The sequence below is a fragment of the Peromyscus maniculatus genome, chromosome 1 (genome assembly GCF_049852395.1).
Source record: "Peromyscus maniculatus bairdii isolate BWxNUB_F1_BW_parent chromosome 1, HU_Pman_BW_mat_3.1, whole genome shotgun sequence".
In the NCBI taxonomy this organism is placed as follows: domain Eukaryota; kingdom Metazoa; phylum Chordata; class Mammalia; order Rodentia; family Cricetidae; genus Peromyscus; species Peromyscus maniculatus.
The window spans coordinates 195,256,109-195,280,615 of NC_134852.1; the positions used below are offsets into that span (position 1 = coordinate 195,256,109).

The 24,507-nt window shown below is 39.1% G+C and overlaps 1 protein-coding gene across 3 annotated transcripts in view; it reads right to left on the bottom strand.

The window, feature by feature from the left end:
• Hpse2 (heparanase 2 (inactive)) overlaps positions 1–24,507 on the bottom strand; it is a 630,225-nt gene that overhangs the window by 167,758 nt on the left and 437,960 nt on the right. For 2 of the 3 annotated variants that reach the window (XM_076563135.1, XM_042263852.2), the window contains one exon: positions 17,450–17,497. The exons of the other annotated variant lie outside the window; for it this stretch is intronic. In XM_076563135.1, coding sequence (XP_076419250.1) covers positions 17,450–17,497 — 48 coding nt within the window. The remainder of the gene's footprint in view (positions 1–17,449; positions 17,498–24,507) is intronic. 3 annotated transcript variants of the gene reach the window in all.

Sequence of the window (24,507 nt, forward strand, 5' to 3'; positions counted from 1 at the left end):
GCCTGAGGAATCAGAGCTAAGAGTAAGCCATCAAGCAGAAGTCTGGCAGTGGTAGCACACGCCCTTAATCCGATTACATGGCAGGTAAAGTCTCTGTGTGTTCAAGGACACAGCCAGCATGGTGACACACACCTTTAATCCCAGTACCAACTGTAGAGACCTGGAGGTCTGTATAGACAGGCAGTGACGAGGAAGTCATGTGGTTGGGTTTAGAACCAATAAGAAGGCAGAACAGAAAGACAATAAAAAGACAGGACACAGGAAGAAGGTCTCTCTCAGGGGAAGGATGGCAGCAAGTGGTAAGATAAGGTGGTCTCAGCTCTTGGCTACTGATCGATCTCTGGGCTTTTAACTATTTGGCTCTGTTTCTTATTTAATAAGACCATCTAGAATTTCATCTACAGAAGGGGTCAGGAAGGTTTGGCACCATGTGACAGAGTTAGAGTCCCCGAATGGAAGCTGGAATGCCATTGGTGAAGGTGCAGCCAGTGATGACCCCTGCACACTGGAGATACCAGGACCTTGGGAGGACTACCAGAGAGATGAGCTTTAAAGGGCAGAGCCCAGATAAGGGTAGAGAGCTACAGGATTTAACACTGTGGAAGTTTGGTTTTGCTTTCTTCAGATTGTAACTGTGCCCTAGTTCTTCCCTCTTGGAGTAACAAAGTATCTAATTTTGTTTGTTTGTTTGTTTGTTTGTTTGTTTTTACTTACAGGGACCCACTGTTATGAGACTTTGGGTATTTCAAAGAGACTTTGAATTTTTTAAATATTTTAATTTTTTAAAGACTGTGGGACTTTTAAAGCTATACTGTGATATTAACACAACATCTTGGGGGATAAATGAGAAAGGAAAAGCTATGGCTTAATAGTGATATATTGGTATGTTGACAAGAGATCAATTGTGCTGGTTATTTCTTATTTTTTTGTCATAAAAATGGGAAGAGAGTATGTCAGTTGAGAAAAAGCCCCCCTCAGATTGCTTGTACACAGTAAATGAGGCATTTTCTTGATTAATAATTGATGTAGTAGGGCCTAGCCCCTGGAAGGTGGTGCCAGCCCTGAACAAGTGGTCCTGGGTGGTATAAGAAAGCAAACTGAGAAAGTCATGGGGAGCAAACCCATAAGCAGCACTCCTCTATGGACTCTGCTCCAGGTCCTGACTTCATGTTTCTGCTCTGCTTGAATTCCTTCCTTGGCTTTCCTCAATGATTGACTGAGAAATGTAAGTCAAATAAGCTCATTACTTCCTGAGCTGATTTTGGTCAGTGTTTATCACAACAACAGAAAGTGAATTAAAACAGAAGCCTTTTATGTAAAATCCAGTAAGAACTTGAATAAAAGCAACTGAAGATAAGGGGTATTAGTCACATCCTCTATTCTTTATAAACATTTTTAATACACCATAGCTTGACCATTTTTTATGGCTCTTGACAAGGTAAATGATTCAGAAATTCTACATTTGTAAAATTATACATATATACATACATATATTATCATCATCTAAGTTCTAGGCTTTACTTGTATCTCATTAGACATTATTGTGCTAAGGCCCATTTAATTAATTAATTAATTTACTTTTGTGAGGCTGGGGATTGACTCAGGCCTTGCACATTTAAAGCACACCACTATTGTGCCATACCCCCTGCTTAATAAATACATTTTTTTTCACTTAATTCTGTTTAAAATCTATTGTATATGGAAGAAAACAGCAACTTTTAAAAGTTATCCTTGCACGAATGTGCTATATGAATCATTTTTAGAGATCCTGCAACTTAATTAATATTTAGAAATGTGACTTCCATAATGACTTGGTTCTAAACCAAGTTCATTAAACACTTGCAATTGCAAGTACCAGGTGTGATCATCGTTTTCTTCGCCCTCTCAGCTGTCAGCATTACAATCCTGGAGTACGTAAGAGCTACTAAGACACCGAGGACCCAGTTCTGCCTCACAGACTTTAGTTTAGGCAGTTCTTCTGCCACGAACAAAGTTCCCAGAGTATTTTCTTAGCTAATTCCCATACTTCTTTTTCCTATCTTGGCTCACATCTCAGCTTCTAAAAGACCGGTCTTTCAACACTGTAGTCTTCTTCCTCCTCCTCTTCTCCTTCCTCCCTCCCTTCCCCTTCTACTCTCTGCAAGCTCTTGGTTCTTCATCTGGTATTCTCTCCTTTTAAAATCATCCACATCTGTCTTTCTGAGTAGAGCTCTGTCCTTCTCTGGTGCCCAGAAGAATTTTCTTTTTATTCTGGATCTTACTAAGTTGACTAATAGCAACCCCTTTTCTATTTTCCACTCCAGAAAAAAGAGAATAAGCATTGCTTTGCAGAAGTGATCACTAGAGGGATAATCTCCCTGCTAACCAGAAGACTTCTAAGCTTTTCAAAGCAAAGAATTTTCTTTTGTTTCATTGTCCATAGCATTTAGCATAGTACCTGCACACAGTAGGTAATCAAGAAGAAAATATTTTTATGAATTAATAAAAGTTTAACAAGACTACTCTACAGATCACTCAGTAACCTCCCGAGGTTGAGAAGGCTACAAGAATAAGTTTTTGACACATCCATAGAGTGCTATTAGAGTGGTCAGAAATAGAATGTAATAAATATATCCATATTCTATAGTGAGATGATTTCATAAATACAGAGCTTATAAGAGATCAGAGAGAGCATGGAACTCATGTTTGAAGAGGGTTCAATGTAATGTGTGCATTGGGCCAACTGCTGCTCTGTATTACACTTAAACTTCCCAGTGACTGCTGAGGCAGCATTAACCCAATTTGTAGATGAGGAAAGTGAGCTCTGAAGGATTTACTTTTCTCCTCAATCTACTAGAGATGAAAGGGATTATATCAGCTCTATTTTACTTCAAAGCCCTTCCTATTTCTACCAAACCTTGATGCACAATCCTACAAGTCCTTTGCTTCCAAAAGAGTATTTATAGATGTTTTGACATCTCTGTGATTTGCTTTCTTATCTTTTTCAACTTTGTTTCTAAATAAGCTCTTTACTTTGTTAGCGTTTTTGCTCTGAAATTGGTTATCTACATGATCTATTTCTTTAACTTTTCCTTTTACGCAGTCATTCTAATGTCTCATTGCCTGCGGAGTTGCTCATGAATTGATGCTATTCTCAGAGCCATTTTACTCACTCTTATTTATACTGTGGGTAAATGCATAGTTGTTCTGGCAGTGAAGTTTTAAAATGTTCATTTATTATGATTTTGGATGTAACTAAAACCTCAAATTTAAAAATTGTTTTCTTAAAATCAATCTCCTTAGGCCTCCAGCTATAGTGTACCTGCCCTGTTTTGTTCCCTGCCACAGTAGGAGTCAAGAATGATGTATATCAAAACAGACTGAAGCCAAAGACAGGAAAGTACCATCTTTTATAGGAGAAAAACTTACTAAAAATTAAATGACTTCAAGCTATGGTCCTGACAACTAAGAGCAGAAATTTTCTAAAGGCCAATGTCCAGGATAATATTTCTAGATCTTTTTTCCTATAGAACAGAAGCCTCTGCATAATGTTTTGTGGCAAAAACCATGGTGACAGATGTATTCTTAGAAATCAGATCCAGACTGCTTTCTTATATCACAGTGGTCTCCAAGCTTTCAAGTACATCAGAATCACCTGGAGTCTCAAGGTTTCTTATTTGCTGGGTGTGATGGCTATTCTTGGTTGTCAACTTGTCTACATCTGGAATCAACTAAACCCCCAAATAGAGGGCTCACCTGTGAGTGATTTCTGCTTAATTTGAAGTGGGAAGATCATTTCTAATCTGGATCTTAGAGGCAAGAAGACACATCTTTAATCTGGATCTAATCTGGGCCACACCTTCTACTGGGAGCCTATATAAGGATATATGAAAGGAAGAAGCTTTTGTTCTTTATTTTATTTAAAATTTTTAAATTCATTTTACATACCAACCACAGATCCCCCCTCCCATCCCTCCTCCTGATCCCCCCTAGTTACCCACTACCCTTCATCCCTTCCTCCAAAAGGGTAAGGTCTCCCGTTCTTTGCCTGCTTGCTCTCCCTTTGCTAGCAAGTCCATCCCTTCACTGGCATTAGAGCCTATTTCCTCAGGATTCCACTGAAGACCAGCTGAAACATCCAGCCTCGTGGACTGAGCAGTTACTGGATTTTGGACTTTCTGTTCTTAGCCAACCATTGTTGGATTAGCTGGACCATGGCCTGTAAGCCATTCTAATAAACCTTCTTTCTATACATATATAGAGATTCATTTTATAAGTTCTGTTACTCTAGAGAACCCTGACTAATACACTGGGTCTCAAACACAGCCTAAATATTTGCATTTCTAACAAGCTCTCAGGGGATGCTTAAACTGTTGGTCTAGAGACCATACTAGGAGTGATTCTATGGAATTTCATCTCCCAACAGTTGCTGAACCCAACTACTAGGCCTTGGGGAAATGGCATTCTCAATCTTTACCAACTCTCAATCATCTGTTCAGGAATCATCTTAAGAATAATGAAGAGGGCAATGGATCATGAAGAGCCCAACCCCAAAGGATACATCTACAAAACAACTCCTATTCCTAAGGCTCAGGGGAAATAGTGGGTGATGGGGCAGAAAGATTGCAAGAACCAGAGGAATGGGAAGTCTGCTGTGAGATCCTATCTCAGAAAAGAAAGGGAGGCTTCACCCATGAGACCTCAACACTATGGCTGCCTAAACAAGGTCTGAACAATGACATTGACAGTAGCTATGCTAATGTAGAAGAATCTCACCCCTAGACAAAGAACTACAGGCAACTAATGGCTACTGAGGATAAGAATTAGCCTTTCCCAGGGATGAGCCCCACCAAGTTGTTAACCAATACCATGTGGTGAGCACTGAAATGATATACACACACACCACACTAAACAGATTCAGCAGATTGTATTTATATATTCATGCACATCTATCTATCTATCTATCTATCTATCTATCTATCTATCTATCTATCTATCTATCTATCTATCATCTATCTATAATAATAAAAGAGGAATGGAAGTGATGTAATAATATTCTAATTAATTATTTTTTAAAAAAGAATATTGCTGTCTGGACCACATAGTCAAAGAAGAAAAAGAAAATAAAGGAATAGGAGGAAGAGGATATGGTAACTGTCTATGGTAGATCTTAGGCATTAGGATCTCCTGAATTTGGCTTAGTTTATAATTTTTTGAAATTAAAATTTTATCCTGTCATATTAAAAGTAATCCTAGAGGCAAGAAATGCAGACAACAGGATTTTACTAAAATTCCTCCTCAAATCTCACACCACAAACCGGAAAGAAAAAAAAAGGTAAGAGAAGAGAGCAAAAAAAATACCACTTAAAATACTGATATTTGTAAACATAAGAGTGGTAACTAACTTATCTGACCAGAGAAAGCGAAATGGTACTCCTACAGGTAGAAATTCCTCAAACTGTATTAATTTTTCCTACAGATATCCATAAAGTCTTAAGAGCTGAACACACTAGGTACCTTTAAGAATGAAGGAATTAGGGACTGAAAATGGGAGGGCTGAGATCAAAGAAACCCTTAGATTCTTACCATTACTCTACACTAACAGTTCTCAGAGTGTGGTCCAGGGATTCTTAGAAACCCCCAGATCTGTTCAGAAACGTTTGAGATAAAAATTATGTTTCCTAACAATACTGAAGCACTATTTGTAGTTTTCATTCTATTATGTAAGAAATATAGAGTAGCATGTTAGATGTAACAAAGTCATTGTCCTGACAACTAACAAAGATCTGCTTGTATATTCTTGCCTTTCCAGACCATTCCTTTTGAGAGAATGTCTTTCAGTTATACGTATAAATATTCTGAAAGATAAATTCAGTTTGTTCTCAACATTTCCTATTGTGTTCTTACAAGCTGTGGTGTATTGTTGTTGGTTAGTCTTTGGTCTTTTGGGGGGCCATCCACTCAGCTCCCAAATCAATTCACACATGGAGGCTTATTCTTAATTATGAATGTCTGGCCTTAGCTTGGCTTGGTTTTTAGCCAGCTTTCCTTAACTTTAAATTATCTCTTCTACTTTTAGCCTCTGGGATTTTCCTGTTCTCTTACTTCCATACATCTTACTTTTACTCCATGGCTGACTGGTTGTATAGCTGGGTGGCTGGCCCTTGGCATTCTCCTCCTTTTCTGATTGCTAGATTTTAGATCTCTCCTCCCAGTTTTCTGCTTCTACATATTCTCTCTGCCTGCCAGCTGTGCCTATCCTTTCTCTTGCCTTGCTATTGGCCAGTTCTTTATTAGACCATCAGATGTTTTTCACAAGCACAGTAACACAGCTTCACAGAGTTAAACAAATGCAACTTAAACAATAGTAACACACCTTAAAATAATATTCTACTACAGTGGTGGTTTGAAAGGAAATGGCCCCCAAAAGAAATAGCACTATTAGGAGGTGTGGTCTTGTTGGAGTAAGTGTGTCACTGTGGAGGCAGGCTTTGAGGTATCATATATGCTCAAGTCACTTCCAGTGTGCAATATCTAATTCTGCTGCCTATGGATCAAGATGTGGAACTCTCTGTTCCTTCTCTAGCACCATGTCTGCCTCATGTCTCATATCCTACCATGATGATAATGGACTAAACCTCTGAAAATGGAAGCTACCCCAATTAAATGTTTTTTTCCTTTGTAAGAGCTGCCGGTGTCATGGTGTCTCTTCACATCAATAAAAACCCTAACTAAAACACAAGCTATATTTTATACTATACAGGATGCAACAGGTGTAACAGAAAAATCATAAAATAAGTGATTATTCTGAAATTCTAATGTTTTCTTGTGCCTCAATAAAACAAAACTACTCTAGTATCTTGTTTTACAGAAATGTTTTGGAATTATCTTGGAATTTAAATATTTAGAAAAGCATCTTAGGGATAAGTTATTCAAATGCATTGGCTAGAAAAGTCTACAAGTTAGCTAAGTAGAGCATTACACATTTGGCTTTTCTTTTCTTTTTTTTTTTTTTTTTTTTTGTTTTTCGAGACAGGGTTTCTCTGCGTAGTTTTGCGCTTTTCCTGGAGCTCACTTGGTAGCCCAGGCTGGCCTCGAACTCACAGCGATCCGCCTGGCTCTGCCTCCCGAGTGCTGGGATTAAAGGCGTGCGCCATCACCGCCCGGCCTCACATTTGGCTTTTCTAATTGCCTATGAGCTGAAAGGCCAGCAAAGAGTGCTGTGTATATCACTCTGTATAAATAAAATGTTGATTGTCCAGTTGCCAGGCAGGAAGTATAGGCAGAGAAGAGGATTCTGGAACAGGAAGGCTGTCAGGAGACGCCAGCCTGCCACCCAGGGAGCAGCATATAAAGGCAATAGGTAAAGCCACGGAACACATGGCAACATAGAGATTAACAGAAATGGGCTGAGTATAAGAGTAAGAGCTAACAATGGTAGGTCTGAGCTAATGGCTGAGCAGTTTAAATAATATAAGCGTCTGTATATTTATTTTATAAGTGGGCTACAGGACTGCCAGGGCTTGGAGGGACCCAGAGAGAAAAACTCAAGCTACAAAAGATGTCATGCTGTGGGATGGTCTGTATGTCAAATGCTCTGATTGGTCAATAAATAAAACACTGATTGGCCAGTGGCCAGACAGGAAGTATAGGCAGGACTAAAAGAGAGGAGAATTGAGAGAACAGAAAGGTGGGAGGAGTCACTGCCAGCTGCCGCCATGACAAGCAGCATGTGAAGATGCCGGTAAGCCATGAGCAGGGTATAGATTTGTGGAAATGGATTAATTTAAGCTATAAGAACAGTTAGCAAGAAGCCTGCCACGGCCATACAGTTTGTAAGCAATATAAGTCTCTGTCCTTACTTGGTTGGGTCTGAGTGGCTATGGGACTGGCGAGTGACAGAGATTTGTCCTGACTGTAGGCAAGACAGGAAAACTCTAGCTACAATGTCACACTAGAGGTAGTCCACAAACAAGAAAAAAAAGTTTACATCAGTAGAAGTGTACTTTTACATCATGCATCCATCCAGAGATGAAACTTAAAATTTTCTATTTAATATTAGCATTAGCTAATCATTGATTAAGATCCTTTGTGTGAATTTTTGGAAATAAATACACATGATGATGAAATTCATAGTGTTAAAATATTTGACTCTTATGGTTTGTACTGGAAAAATAATTGGTATCTGGACTGTTGGTCTGAGGTACCAGTGAGTGGGTAAAACTGTTGATAACTCATCATGAATCAAATTGTACTGGTGGTCACTGTTATATCTGGCCATTACGAAAAATGCCAGTTTCACTTGAGAATGCTTCTGATGAACTAAAAAATTAAATTTAATACCTTAAGCATACATTTAAAAAGTTTTATATAGCTAACTGGGAAGTACCATATCTCCCTTCATAGTGAAGCTTGGTTGACACCTGAAGAACTCTTTCTTTTATGGCTTAACTGCAAATGGTTTGGCCAGTTTTATAATGGAGCAAAATTCTTAACTGAAGGAGCAACTTATAAAATTATGACTTTTTACACTTGGGCATTTTAAACATGTTTTATCAAAAATGAACAAATAAGCTTGACTCATCAGAAAAAATGGCAAACTTATTGATGATTACTGGAGCTAAGCAAAAATTAAAACTGTAGATGATTTTGTTTGCCACTATGAACTGTCACCCTCCCCACACTTTCAGACTTATGATAGGTCACTGGGGTAGTAGTGAATTTGAGGTTTTGGATATTTTATAATGAAACATGCCAACATTTGGAAGATCTATATAACTCATAACCTAGTAAAGCAACATTTTTCAAATGATGAATTTAGTATGCTACATTACCCATTACTCTGTTCAAAGTTCAAGACCTGTGTAATTTAGTGGAGCAGAGTATGAGAAGTTCACGTGCAAGGTTTTATGTCCCACATTGTAGATAACTTTGAAGAAGCTGTCACTTAATGTACTGTTTGAAAAGCTGAGAACACCTAAACTGTCTAGAAAATGACATTCTAATATTTCTTCCTCTTTTCACAACCTCTCTCTATGAAGCCAGATTTTCTTTGTACCCTTAAACTAAAACAATGCATGTTTTAATTAAATGAGATGTTAAGAGATACAATAAGGCCATTTTCTCATGAATATTCCTGGTTTTGAAAAATAAAGTAAATTTCTATAAAAATATATTTATGTTCAAATGTAATAAGTTTATTTTTAAATAAGTGATTTTAAATTTGTTATAGCTTATACATCTGATTTTTATACAAAAAAATGTGAAAGATTCAATGGTTTTCAAGAATGAATGAATGGTGTCCTGAGATGAATGAGTTGATGAAGCAACTGCCTTATTTAGGAAAGAGAGAGAGAGAGAGAGAGAGAGAGAGAGAGAGAGAGAGAGAGAGAGAGAGAGAAGGAAGGAAGAAGGGAGGAAGGAAGGAAGAAGGGAGGAAGGAAGGAAGAAGGAAGGAAGGAAGGGAGAGGGAAGGAAGGAAGGAAGGAAGGAAGGAAGAAAAAGAAAGAAAGAAAGAAAGAAAGAAAGAAAGAAAGAAAGGAAGGAAGGAAGGAAGGAAGGAAGGAAGGAAGGAAGGAAGAAAGGAAGAAAGAAAGAAAGGAAGAAAGGAAGGAAGGAAGACAGAGTGGCAGGCGGTGGTAGCACACACCTTTAATCCCAGCACTCAGGAGGCAGAGGCAGGTGGATCTCTGTGAGTTTGAGGCCAGCCTGGTCTACAGAGTGAGTTCCAGGACAGCCAAGGCTACAAAGAGAAACCCTGTCTCGAAAAATCAAAAAAAGAAAAAAATAGTGCAGAATGACAGAGGCTGAGTGGCAGTCTGGCTGTCAAGCACAGGGGAGGTGGAGAGCAGTCACATCTGAGATCAGAGGCTTCCAAACAAGGCAAACACCCCTTTCCATGTGAGAATGCTAGCAGATTTCAACATGAAAGTTAAGTGAGTAAAGAATTCTCTAGAACAACAAGCAAAAGACCAATAGGCATGAATGGTTAGTTTGATGTTCTGGCCAGACCTTTCTGTAGACTTTCACTGGTTGAGAATAAATGCCCATCACAAAAACAATCCGATCAGCTCTTATGAACAAAAACAGAAATTCAAAATAATCAGGCATTTGGGAGAGGGAGCTTGAGTTTTAAAGTTGGAAACTAAGACCAATGGATGAGGAAAGGGAAGGCAACAGAGGAAGCAACACTAATGAAGGGAGCATAGGAACAAGGGTGGGGGAAAGAAAGAAGCACCAAGTAGAGAAAATGGAGAGGAAGAAAAAAAGCCAGAGACAGGGAGCCAGTACAACCAGACATAAGGAGTGATGGAGCAGCAAGCGACAAAAAATGAGGCTGTGGAAATAGTAGAAATACAGATTTCAACAGAATCCAAAACTGATATCCTTGAAGAGGAAACAGGAGACAATACATCCAGAAACAAGGGAAGGAGTTATGATGAGGATGTTCTGAATAATAGAAGAGCTTTTGGAATGAGCATTATAGGGGTATAAGTAACAACAGGAAATTTAGATGATGAAGGGGATTTATAAGAAAAAGGAAGAATAAAATGGAGAAAATATTGAAAGATCAGAGTATAACTTGAGGACTTTATACCTGACTAGTACCAGGACACAGAGGACTATATCCAAATGGGAGGATCTTTATCAAAGAAAAATGGGTCTAAGGGAGTGTGGATTTCAGACTAGAGTGCCTACTACATACCAACTGGACAGAATAAAAGGAGTGTCACATAGAGAACCCCTGGGGACAGGGAGATGTGAAAATTATCAAGAGAAAAAGAGCCATCTGAATGAAAGGATTGGAAAATTTTAATATAATGGATTTTTCAATAATTACAAGGAAAGTTAGAGTGAAAGGAGCATGAGTGTGAATTCTAAGGGACAGCCATCTGCTCCTAATACATAAATCAACCCCAAGACAAGGCTCAATGTGTTTAGCTCTCATTTATCTTTCCCTAGTAAGTTCCTGGGGAAAATGCTATACTAGGTTGAGGGAATAAGCATCAAAGAAGAACATGGATCTAATAAGTAAAAAAATCAAAAGAACCCTGAGGATGATGGTGAAGAGCAATCCCAGGACAACAGCTGTTCAGGAAGCACCAAGATGGAACAGTAGAGATGGCTCCACGAGCAGATCTCTGAGGAGATGAAACTGATAGCTACCTAAAGGTCTGCATTTACAAAAATTTACCTTAGTGTACAGCTTTAGGATGAACTTGTGGTAGATTAAAAGAAAGTTGAGCAAATTAAAAAAAAAGTCTTTATCAACACAGAGGGCAACAAAAACTTGTGATAAAAACTGATCTTGGGTCACTATTTATCTGAGCTATGAATTAAACTTACATAGTCTGTGGCTAGAGAACAGGTTCAGTGATCAAGACCATTTTCTATGAAAACATGAGACCTGCGTTTGGATCACAGCACCCACTTAACAATTCAGGTTGGGCCTATCGTGTGACTCTAACTCCAGTAATGTAGGGTAGAGACAGGAGGATCCATGCAGCATGCTGGTTGCTAGCCTATTCCATAGAAGGTGCGAGTTCCAGGTTCAGGGAGAAAGAGAGAGAGACAGAGAGAGAGAGAGAGAGAGAGAGAGAGAGAGAGAGAGAGAGAGAGAGAGAGAGAGGGAGGGAGGGAGGGAGGGAGGGAGGGAGGGAGGGAGGGAGGGAGGGAGGGAGGGAGGGGAGGGAGGGAGGGAGGGAGGGAGGGAGGGAGGGAGGGAGGGAATCCTACCTCAAAGGAATAAGGCAAGGTGTAACAGAGGAAATCTGAAACCCTTCTCTAGACTCCAAGCATGTACAACTGTACAATATGTAAGCACAGATCACTCCCCCTCTCTCATGCGAACTGAATTAATTAAAATTACATAAGCAACAATGTGAACAATTAATTTTGATCTAACCACTGAAAAATAAGATATTGGAAAAGGGATAAAATTACAATGTTTGGTCATGTGAGGCCAGAGGCATATGAGAACTCAATTCTTGTCTCCATAGTAACCATTCATAGAATCAGAGGAAGATCAAGAGTTGATTCAGACTTTATTAAGAAACATGGAAATTAAGCATCTAGGCAGGCAAGCCAGGCAAACTGCATCTGGAGCAGGAAGATTAGGGCAGGAATTATGGAGCTGGGCATTGACAATTTCTTTAATATGAGCAAAACTGCATTACATACTTATAATAAAACATTAGCTATTACAGAAAAGTAAAAATGAACAAAAAAGAGTCCCCATACTTCACACATCCAAAGCCTAACACTATTAATCCATTGGTATCTTTTCTTTGGTATTCTTTTTATGTTCAACTTTATGCCACTGAAGTATGATTTATAATTCTATGTTTTACTTTCTTTAATGAAGACATTTTATCACTCACATTTTCATGAATAGTATCATGGCATTGTATTATTTTATAATCAATATGATACTTTTATATCTAATAGTTTAGGTTTCCCTATTTGAATAAGAACATTTTCTCTTCTCTTCTCTTCTCTTCTCTTCTCTTCTCTTCTCCTCTCCTCTCCTCTCCTCTCCTCTCCTCTCCTCTCCTCTCCTCTTCCTCTCCTCTCCTCTCCTCTCCTCTCCTCTCCTCTCCTCTCCTCTCCTCTCCTCTTCTCTTCTCTTCTCTTCTCTTCTCTTCTCTTCTCTTCTCTTCTCTTCTCTTCTCTTCTCTTCTCTTCTCTTCTCTTCTCTTCTCTTCTCTTCTCTTCTCTTCTCTCTCTCTCTCTCTCTCTCTCTCTCTCTCTCTCTCTCTCTCTCTCTCTCTACTTTGAAACAGTGTTTCTCTATGTAGTCCTGGCTGTCCTGGAACTCACTCTGTAGACAAGACTGGCCTTGAACTCATAGAGACCTGCCTGCCTCTGCCTCCCAAGTACTGGGATTAAAGGCATGTGCTACCACCATCTGGCTCAAATGTAAGAACATTTTCAAACCTAAAGATAAGTGGAAAGAATTATGTAGTAGATATCACATATCTACCGCCTGAGTGCTATAGTTAACATTTTACTGTATTTATTTTACATATGCCTAGCAGTTTATCTATCCCTCTACTCAATCATTGATCCATTTTACATTCTTAGGTTTTTCAAAATAAATTGTAGTTTGTAAATTTTATTCTAAACATGCCATCAGGTGTCCAATGAACCAGAGTTAACGTTTATAGTTCTTTTTTAAAGTATATTTTACACATAATGAGATGCAGAAATCTTCATTATATCATTTGATGAACTTGGACAAACACTTACTCCTGTGCAGATAGGCAATCATTAAGGCACACACCTTTCCTCCTAATCCATATCCCTAGTCTCCACATCCTCAGAGGCTGTCACTGTTCTGGTTTATAAAATCCATCCTAGTACTTTGAATAACTGAAATGCTATGAATATTCTTTGTTGTTCTTTTGCTTTAGGCTCGTGGTTTGGGGATCTACGTTGAGCTTGTTTTATCTGTTACACTTCTGTTACTTGGTTTGGGTTGTTAGTTCCTTTTTCCGCTTCTTCAGAGGATAAGGAAAATCACTGATTGACCGTTTCTTCTTTTTACTATAAGCAGGGAAGGCCTAGACTTCTGCAAAGGTCCCTTTCTTGCTGAATATTGTTTTGCTATCATATATTTTCATAATAATCTATAATTATTATATTTTACTTTGTGGTTTTATTTTTGAGCTGTAGTTATTTTTAAACATGTTAATTTCCAAAGTTAACATTTTGTAGATGTTGTATTACTAATATTTATGTCATCAAAAATATGCTCTGTGGGATTGCAAACTGGTGCACCCACTATGGAGATCAGTATGATGAATTTTCAAAAAGCTAAAAGTAAGTCTATCATATGACACAGCTATACCACTCCTTTTTTTTCTATGTTTTGGAGCTGAGGACCAAACTCAGGGCCTTGCGCTTGCTAGGCAAGTGCTCTACCACTGAGATCAATCCCCAACCCACCACTCATTGATATATGCCCAAAGGACTATATCCTAGTCCACGTATACATGTCAGGCCATGTTCATTGTTGCTCTACTCAGAATAACTAAGAAATGGAAACAACTTAAATATCATTCAACCAATGAATAGATAATGACAACGTGGTGCATATATATATACATATATATACATATATATGTATATATAATGTACATATGGAATATGTACATTATGATGTAATAATTATTGGTATATATATACACACATACATATATATAAATAAAATGGAATACTGTTAAGCTGTAAAGAAAAATGAAAGAATGAACTTGGCAGGTAAATGGACTGAACTAGAAAAGATCACATTGTGTGAAGTGGCTAAGACCCAGAAAGACAGATGTCACATGTTCTCCCTCATTGGCAGCTCCTAACTCCAAATATTCAGATATGAATACATATCCTGATCCTGTAGTAATAGTAACTACAGAAAACAGGAAAATTAGTGGGTGCATTGCCCGAGAGGGGAGTGATAGGATACATGTGGTTTGATCAGTGAAACAGAAAAGGGGGGCTCTGTAGGGAGTGGGAGGAGGTAAATACAGAAGGAAGATGGAGGAGGGTAACAGAGAATAGCAGGGTACAAGTGATCTTGTAAGGGAAGTGGAAAAGAGAGGCTTCTTAGGGTAAAGAGGTAAATACAGAAAGGGGGAAAACAGCAACAACGATGTCTGAAAAGCCATAAGAAATCACAAGTTTAGTTTTCAGAGAAGCTTCCAAACTGACTTCCACAGTGACTCTCACCATGGTCACATAGGCGTTCCTGGCCAGTGCTACTTGGTATTGCCTCAGTGACAGGCATTCTGACAAGGGTGAGAGGAAACCTCCCATCCTTCTGATTTGCATATATGTCCCTGGTGGCTAGGGAGGCAGGACTCTCTCAAGTATCTATTGGTTACGTGCACTTGGTCTTTTGAGAAGCACTATTTCTCTTATTTACCCACTTATTGATAGAGTGATTTGGCTACCTTTTTGGATGTTTAAATTTTTTAGTTCTTTATACATTCTAGATATTAATCCCTAGTCAGATGTATAGGTAGCAGAGATATCTTCCCATTCTGATCACTATTTCTTCATTTTGTTAACTGTTTCCTTTGCTGTGTAGAAGGTTTTAAATGTCATGCAAGCCCATTTGTCAGGTCTTTTGTTTCCTGGACAACTGGAGTGCTATTCAGAAAATCCTTGCCTATGATTATGTTTGAAGTGTTTTTGCCTTCCAGTTTCAGAGTTTCTCTCAAGCTCATGGATTGACAAAATAAGATGAAAATTGCAATACTATCAAAAGTGGCCTACAAATTGAGTGCAGTCACACCAAAATTCCAACGAAATATCCTCACGAGTAGAAAACAGTCCTATGCTTCGGATGGAAGCACTGAAGACCTCACTCCCATAGACAAAACAATCCTGATTAGAAACAGCAATGCTTGAGGTACCACAACTGATGTCAAAGAATACAGAGAGTGAGAGGAATGGAAAGAGCCCATCCTGCTGGTGAAGCAGGCCCTAGAAGAGGCACAGAGACCAGTGGAAGAGTACAGAGGCCCTAGAGGAAAGCTCACACATAGCTACAGCTCTCTTATTTTTGGCAAATGTGTCAAAAACATACCATTGGAGAAAAGATATCCATATACATATAAAACAATCAAACTAGACACAGTGTCTCTTACCTTGTACAAAATCAACTCAAAATGATTCAAAGACCTTAAAATGTGTCTCCTATAGGCAAAATATTTGGGCTTTCTACGGCATTCAGTCTGAATACCCTTGCATTAATTATACAGTATAGCACTATTGTACCAAATATAATTATTGATTTAGTTATGGTCAGACAGGGAGACAACAAAAGGAACAGCATGCACAAAGCTGCTGAGGTCCACATACCCAGTAACCTTCAGGGACAGGAAAGCCTCTAGCCTGTTGGGATGGCATAAATGAGGCCAAATGACACTAGATGAAATCAGGAGGTAGTGTATTAATTCCATAGCTGAGATAAGAGACTAAGACCAAGACAGCTTAGGGGAGGAAAGGGTTTATTCTGGATCACAGTTCCAGAGGAAGAGTCCATTATTGTGGGGAAGACTGAGATCAGTCAGGGAAAGCATGGAAGTAAGCAGGAAGATGGATGATCTCATCTCATCTGCATACAGGGGGAGAAGGGGCGGGGAGACTGGGAAAGAAGGAGAGGTAAAGGTAGAGACAGGGTTGGGGGTTTGGGAGGTAGACAGAACAGGAAGTGGGGAAAAGCTATAATCCCTCAAAGCCTGTCCCCAGTGACACACTTCCTCCAACAAGGCTCCGCCTCCTAAAGGTTCCATGACCTCCTCATACAGGGCCTCTAACTGGAAACCAACGTTTAAAGACATGAACATATGGGGGACATTTCTCATTCAAACCACAACAGACAGTAAATCCAAAGGCCTGGGAAGAGAAGTTTGGCTTTTGGTTTTGGAGTAAATGACAAGTGGATATTCTATGCCTCACAAAAACAGGATGAAGGACAAGAACTCCTGAAAAAAAAAAAAACATGAAACTTCCTGTTTAGATAAACTAAGTACACACATAGGCTAAAACAGTTCCCATAGTGATTTGAGTTACTGACTACCAACAATCCAAAAGTCCTTTCTGGATATTTTATTGTATCCACTTCTTTTTCCTTCCACGCTTTCATTGTACCATAATGGACACACATAACACAGGGGGCAGACAAGCGGGAGTGGTTAGCTAAAAAGGATGGTCACAGTCTGAGCTAGCAGGGTGTGGAGTGGAGGCATCTCAACTGCATCACATCAAAAAATGACTGAGATGCTGTAGGGAGAGAAAAGGATTCCAACCCAATACCTTGGCACAGACACCAGAAGGGGACTCACAGAAAACTTAAATGTACATCGCAGACAGCTACCCTTCCAAGGCAAGTGACACTTGCCATAACAGGATGCCAATGTGAGCTTCTTACTGGACTGTTGAGGTTTATCCCTTTTCTGGGAGCTGCATCATTTTCTTAACATTCTTTTTTCTCCGTTAACATGCTTTATATTATCAAATTTCTTGGCACTAATTAACACCACAGTTAGTAATATAATAAAGTATTCTATTTTTCACATGACATTTTGAACAATTGAAACTGCTTCTTCTCTTAAACAGGGAAATTTACTTCCAAAGGGAAAGCCTACAGGGAAATGGCACCTCGCTTGATCTCCATTACCCTTCATTCCTGACAGATTAATTTAAGAGGGTACATTAAGAGATGAAATTTCCAACTTGTGTCAGTATTTTTTGGGGTGGGGGCAGTTACGATTTTAAAATAACAAAATAAAGGCATTGCACTATCAGACAACATGTATTATAATAACAGCTTTAGAGGTGATTTTAATTTTTTCTTGAAAGATAAAGGGTAGTTTATTAAATGTCAGCTGTGAACTTGGTGACAACTAATTATCTTCCATTTCACAGCAGCCAATAATAAGTGAGATAAAAAATGATGAATACCTACTGTTGCCAGGTAACTGCATCTACTGTGCTCCCTGCCACCTTCATGAATCTGTAAGGAATAGAGAAAAAAAAAAGATGGTGTGACTTAAAATAGACCATTTCTCTGAAGCTAAAATAAGGTCGATGAAGAAATACATTGGGCCAATCCATACTCGGAGATGTTTTCTCAGAGAACCCATAGCCCCAGCCATGGAAATCAAAATCCCAGTATAGCATCTCAACTACATTTGTCTTCCCAAGCCCAAGCCCGACAGTTCTCACATTGATTTCGTATAATCAAAACTTATCTGTGCTATTTCCTTTTCTCTAAAGACTCTGATCTCTGCTGGGAAACAATGATATTTCCCAAGGATGGCACCACGATAGACGCTTTTGAAAAATTGCAGGCCTCTCTCCCCAGAAAAAGTATGGGAAAACCCAATTTATTTATACATCTGCAAGGCACTATCAAATATGCTCCAATGCAAAGCTGCCACATCTGTGTGAAACATGGTGGGGTAGAAACATGAGCATTACAAAGAGTAATTTATCTATTCTGGAGCAGCTAAATAGAAAACTAAATATCCTCTATCAAGTATGCCCAGCTCAAAAGCAGAGGGGAGGCCTGGTTCTGGGAAGCTAAGTGCACAGCAGAACCTCGTGAGCAATTGCTCACAGACCTTTCAGATCTCCTGGAGGTTCAGAAGAACCAAAGTCAGGAGGATTCATTTGTCAGTCACAGGTGCCATGGGCCATATGCTTGAAGTAACTGTCTGCCTCTACTCACTTGTTTGAAGACATGTATTACCATGGCTACTACTTTTCTTTGAGAGAGTTGTCACTCAGAAACTGGAATTTGAAGGAAACACCCCAGTTCTTTCAAACGTTCCTTTCAGCCTCAAGACTCCAAAGGGAAGTTTCTCTTTGAAGGAAACATTTAATTCTGCTTTATAATCCATTGAAGGAAACATTTAATTCTGCTTTATAATCCAAGAACTCTTGAACCAGAAGAGGAGATGGGCTCCTTCCTGTAAGGCTCTAGCTGTATTCTGCCTAGAAGAATCTCTTGAGACAGGTGGATGGGCAAAGGATGTAATGAGCAACCCAGGTCTGTTTTCTGTGATGGTGGGAAAGGACTCGGTGCACCTCTGGAACAAACGGGACGAAGCTGGAAATCAGGACTTTGGTTAGCCACAACGTGGGGTGTATAAAGGAAGAAGGAAGAAAGGGAAAACTGAGAAGAGGACCAGAGAGAAGCTCAGACCGGGCAGGAAGGACAGCTAGAGGAAGCAGCAGCCACTACAGTGGTCTTGGATTGGATTTTGTCCTTTTTTTTTTTTTTTTTTTCTCTCACAGTAGTACCACACTGAAATCCAGGACCAAGAAAGTGGAAAATATAACACAGTGTGTGATCCAGAGTGAAATTAATTTGATGGCTTGGGTCAAAATGTCAATGTGGGTTGGTAGATATTTGGCATTTTCTGAGTATCTGGTTAGTACCCACCGTGTGTGTGTGTGTGTGTGTGTGTGTGTGTGTGTGTGTGTGTGTGTGTGTGTGTTTTGTATAATTTCTTACAGATCTTAACACTGATTTGCTTGGTGGTGAGGATGTTAGATGTTATTTATCACTCTATATACACCATATACAGCTTCTTCATTGGCTAGAAAAGTAGACTTTTCAGATAATCCACACAGCTGATCTAACTGGGTTGTGCCATTTTTGTCGCATTTCACAGCAGGGAAATCTCCTTTGAGTCTGGCAGAGTATTCGCCTCCTCCTTGCTTCCCTGCCTGTGTTTAGGAGTCCCCTTTTGGAATTAGAGACCAGAACTGTTTGTGTACGTGGTCTTTCCCAGCCTGGTCTGTGCTATCCTGAGTCAACAAGCACACAGTCAGCACCTGTAGATGCAGAGAAAGAGAAGGAACAACTACAGGGCTGAAGGAAAGGAACGGGACCCCAAATCCTTGTTTTGCTGCATATGTATTCCAAACAATGGAGACTTGAGGATGCTTGAGGAGTTCCATGGCCTCAACATAAAGAGAGGGAGATGAAGCTCTTCATCCTTTCTTCAGGACATTGTAAAAGTCAGAAAACCTAGACAGTCTTTTTTTTTTTTTTTTTTTTTTTTTTTTGGCGTGATGAAACACCTGATGGCCTGGGAATTGAACCCAGGTCCTCTGGACCATCAGTGCTCTGAAGTGATGATCCATCCCTCTTCCCCTTAGACAGTCTTACATGTAAGCACCATTTTCTCTTCTTTTCTTTGTTTTTTGTTTGTTTTGTTTTTTTGAGACAGGATTTCTCTGTGTCACCCTGGCTATCCTGGAACTTGCTTTGTAGACCAGGCTGCCCTTGAGCTCATAGATATCTGCCTGCCTCTGCCTCCAGAGTTCTGGGATTAAAGGTATGTGCCACCACTGCCCAACTTCATTCATTTTTTTTAAAACTTTATTTTACAATACAATTCAGTTCTACATATCAGCCACAGATTCCCTTGTTCTCCCCCCTCCCGCCCCCCTCTTCTTCTTCCCAGCCCACCCCACATTCCCACCTCCTCCAGGGCAAAGCCTCCCCCGAGGACTGAGATCAACCTGGTAGACTCAGTCCAGGCAGGTCCAGTCCCCTCCTCCCAGGTGAGCTAAGCAACCCTGCATCATTCATTTTTAAAAAGAAAAGAAACAAAGAATCAAACATACATTTGCACGGGATTTAATCTTCCAAAATAGTTTCTATCATCTCTGAAATAGAAATAGTTTATGAAAAACTGTCTTCAAAATTATATAAAAATAACCACAATGAAACTGACACGTGTTCTTATAGACCATTTTCAGCTTCTTATATGTGTAGGTCACACACTCTCCAAAAGAAAGCAATTAATGAGATGTCTCTGTTTAAGTATAGAAGGCCACATCTTACAACGGTGTGTGCGAGCCGGGCGGTGGTGGCACATGCCTTTAATCCCAGCACTCGGGAGGCAGAGGCAGGGGGATCTCTGTGAGTTCAAGGTCAGCCTGGGCTACCAAGTGAGTTCCAGGAAAGGCACAAAGCTACACAGAGAAACCCTGTCTCAACAACAACAACAACAACAACCAAAAAACAAACAAACAAACAACAACAACAAAAAAGCAAGGGTGTGTGAGTTGTTCAAATTTACACAGCTGGTATGGAATAAGACCAGATTCAGAATCCAAATCCAACCCAATTTCTGGCACCTTGTGATGTCTCTAAGCTATAGTCACTAGAGCTGAGTAGCATAGAAGAACTCTAAAATGCAAAAGAAAAAGTTGAAGTTTTATGTTGAAAGAATACAACCATATTTATTTGAAAAAAATCATGGCCTGAACACCATCTTAACCTTTCTAATATTTCTCCCCCCACACACACCAAATTAAGCTCTTCAGGATTTATTTGCAAGAAAATGTGCTGAATGTACACTTCAGAAGGTGACCAAGTCAGTGCCCAGTCACAGCACAAGCACAATGGAACCCAGAAGTCAGAAATGTACACAGTTAACTACCAAAGTTACTAACTACTTAGAGGGTCATTATTGAAAGAGCAGTTAGCTCTACTATCTATGGTGTTAAAGGGATGTGGATAGACCAGATTCAAATCATGTATAACACTGAATAGTACATTGAGGGAGGGGATAGCTTGTGCTATGAGGAGCATCCTAGATGATGGTGAGCATGAGCAAAGACAAGCTATGTTATCAGGGTCTAGTGTGGCTGGGTGCCAGGAAGCAGGTGAGGGAGCAGCAAGAGTCAAGTTGTCAGGGCTCTAGAAAGTGGCCTAGGATAATAATCAGACCTTTGTTCTATCAGTGATATTCGTCCAAATCCCATTTATATCCATGTGATCAGCTGCTAACAGGACAATGAAATATGTCAAGTGTATCCTTCATGAGTGTGTCCTTCATGTATGGTTGTTCAGTTTATCCCATGTTTAGACTAAAAAAAAAGTCAGGTTGTAGATGTAACCAACCGTCTTATTAAATAAGAAACACAGAAACAATGTAAAAGAAAAGCCGAGAGGTCAGAGCTCAGAGCTAAAATCTTACCCTTCCTCCTGCTGTCCCAGCTTCTCGAAAGAGAGCTACTTCCTGTCTGTAAGTCGATTTTCCAGTCATTCTGCCTTCTCATTGGTTGTAAACCCAAACACGTGACTGCCTCGTCACTGTCTGAATGTACAGCCCCCTAGGTCTTAAAGGCATATGTCTCCAATGCTGGCTGTATCCCTGAACACACAGAGATCTATGGGATTAAAGGCGTGTGCCACCACCGCCACACTCTTGCTATGGCTCTAATAGCTCTGACCCCTGGGCAACTTTATTTATTAACATACAATCAAAATCACATTTCAGTACAATTAGATTACCACCACATCAGGTTTAGATTTGGCTTTCAGAAGGATTATTCCCGCTGTAGTAAATGTGAAAGTTGCTGATATGAGGACATTTGCAGGAGTCTATTGCAGAGGGATGAGAAGCTTTGAACTGTGAGAATGAAGCATGGGTTAGTATGGTAGAGCAAGAGAGGCTGTGGAAGTTCTAACTGTAGCACTATTGAGGTGCTTCTAACAGGACCTTCTAGTCCTATTGAGTAGATATTTTTGGAACTTAACAAAATCATTCCAGTTTTTCCCTGAAAGAAGCCAAGAAATTTAGATAAACTGAAATAATAAAGTGGTGTCTCTTTGTTCTATCATGGATTAATTTATAGCCCAAACAATGCAATGATTAAAAGATTCCTAGTTCAGAAATTAATATGGAAATCTTATGGAATAGAATAAAAATTTTTAAGTATAAAATGTATTAAATGAATAAGAATTTACTATATGAAAAGCATTTAGAATAGTGCCACATGATTTGTTTTATTTTTCTTGAAACAGAAATTAAAGTCAGATTCTTACCTAATATACTATTTTGCAGAAGATGTAAAAATACTTAACTATAGTTTAGCTTTATTATAGTCTTTACAGTGTTTTAATGCCCAAATATTTGCTATTTCCAACTACTTATTACCTTTTGACTCTAGTAGTATATTGAGGCAACAGAAAAGTTATAGCTAACTTTGAGGAAACACTATTAGTGAACATGTGTTTATTTGAAAATTATTATAAACTACATTTTAATTTTATTCTTCTTAGCAAATTGATGGGACAAAGCATAAGAATGTATATATACACTTATTCTGAGGATGAAAACTATAATGAAATTTACAAATAATGTTGAATAAATTGTTTTTTTAAATCATATGGACAAAACAGTCTTGTTTTGAGAAGGGTTATGAATACTTATCACAGGTTTGGATACTTTGTTTTCAGAAGTCTTTGAATAACATTGTTTAAAAATCTACCAGATAAAGAAATGTTAAGGACAGAAGTAATACACAGGGAAATGGATTATATCATATTCAAATAGACACACTAGTCAGTGAATTTGAGGTTTGCTCCCCATCTTCATGCTTTTTTCTTGAAAATTAGGGCTTTCAACATCTATTTGGCTCTTTATCATATCTACCCTCTGCTCTATGTGTATGTTGTAACAGACTGTGGAAGACATTGTCTTTTGGACAATGAGTCCTAAAAGATCATTATCTTCTGGTTCATGGCAGATACTTCTGCTCCTTCCTTCTGCCTCTTTCTCGGAAACAGGTCCAAAGTACATAAAGGGACAATTTCAACAGAGCTGCACAGTGTTGAGCAGTAGTGAAGTTAGAGTGGAGATTAATGCACACAGAAGAGCACTGTGTAGGCTCTATCATTCGTGGAAGATTTCCAACATAAGTCAAAGGTGACCCAGGACATGAATACTGACAAGAAGGGAAATTTCAGTTTTTCCCAAGTTGTATGTTTCTGTACCTGGTCATGAGCCTGGAAGTCTACATCCCTAGAGGAGAAGCGCTTGATTTCATCTGACCTCCAGTCATGAAAGGGCAGCAGGGAAAGGAAACAGGGTCTTGGATGAGAGAAAATTGGCCAGTGCCAAGTAGACATTCCTGTATTTGGGTGTCTTTCCCATGGAAGCCAATCGACCACTATAGAGAAAAATCCCCTTTCATTGTGAGAGCCCTTTCTTCCTCCAGGAGACTGAATCTAGGAGACTTTCTTTCCTTTTATCCACCTGCATGTACGTTGTATCTGAAAAACTGTTGAGCCTTCTCTCAGCAGATCACAACTGTCACCTATAATAAAGCCCAGCTTTATTCATTATCTTTAGTTTGATTTCTATTTCTGGACTACAAAGTACAATCTTAAAAACTGGTTTCTGGAATTTTTTTTCCAGGAAAGAGAATACTTCACAGAGAACTGGGTATCTAAATGAGTGTACACTTCAGTAAGAATATATAAGCCTGACCTCCTTGTCTACAAAAAGAACCACTGATTATGTAAGTAGCACAAATATGGTGTAACCACCATGCTATTCACAGGCACAGAAAAAACTTGAGAGAAAAATTACCCATCAGTAAATCAAGTTGACCTCTAGACAGATGGCAGATTTCAGGTTTCTTCCCTTGTCATGTTTAACTGTTTCATATCTTGTTATACTGGGTTCTGGATAGAGCAAATAAACCACTGGTCTCTTTCTTCCTCCTGCGCCTCCCCTCCCCCTCTTCCTCCTATCACTACTGTAGCCCCTCTTCCCCATTTCTCCTCTATGAGTGTATGACTCTCTCTCCCCCTTCAGTTCTTCTTTCTTCAGTCCCTTATTGTCTCTCCCTCTCCATTTCTACCATATTTGTATATAATAATTCAGTGACAGTAGACTGAAAAATAGCATAGCTGAATGTTTGTTGAGGTCTCTATTTACAATCCTCTTTGACAGCTTATATATCTCCTTATATGGTAGTTTATACAGACTTCCTACACAGGGTTTGAAATGAGTGAGAACCTACAACCAATCTCTTTCTAGAATAAAAATCACACTCATGTTTAACTTAATTTTGATCTTGAATAAAGACGAGAAAACAAACTAACATTTGCTGATTGATGCACATTTGTTAAGCAGTTTATATATTTTATTACTTGAGTATTTCATTATGCATCTAATGTTTTGATCAAATCCACCCCACTCCTTCCTC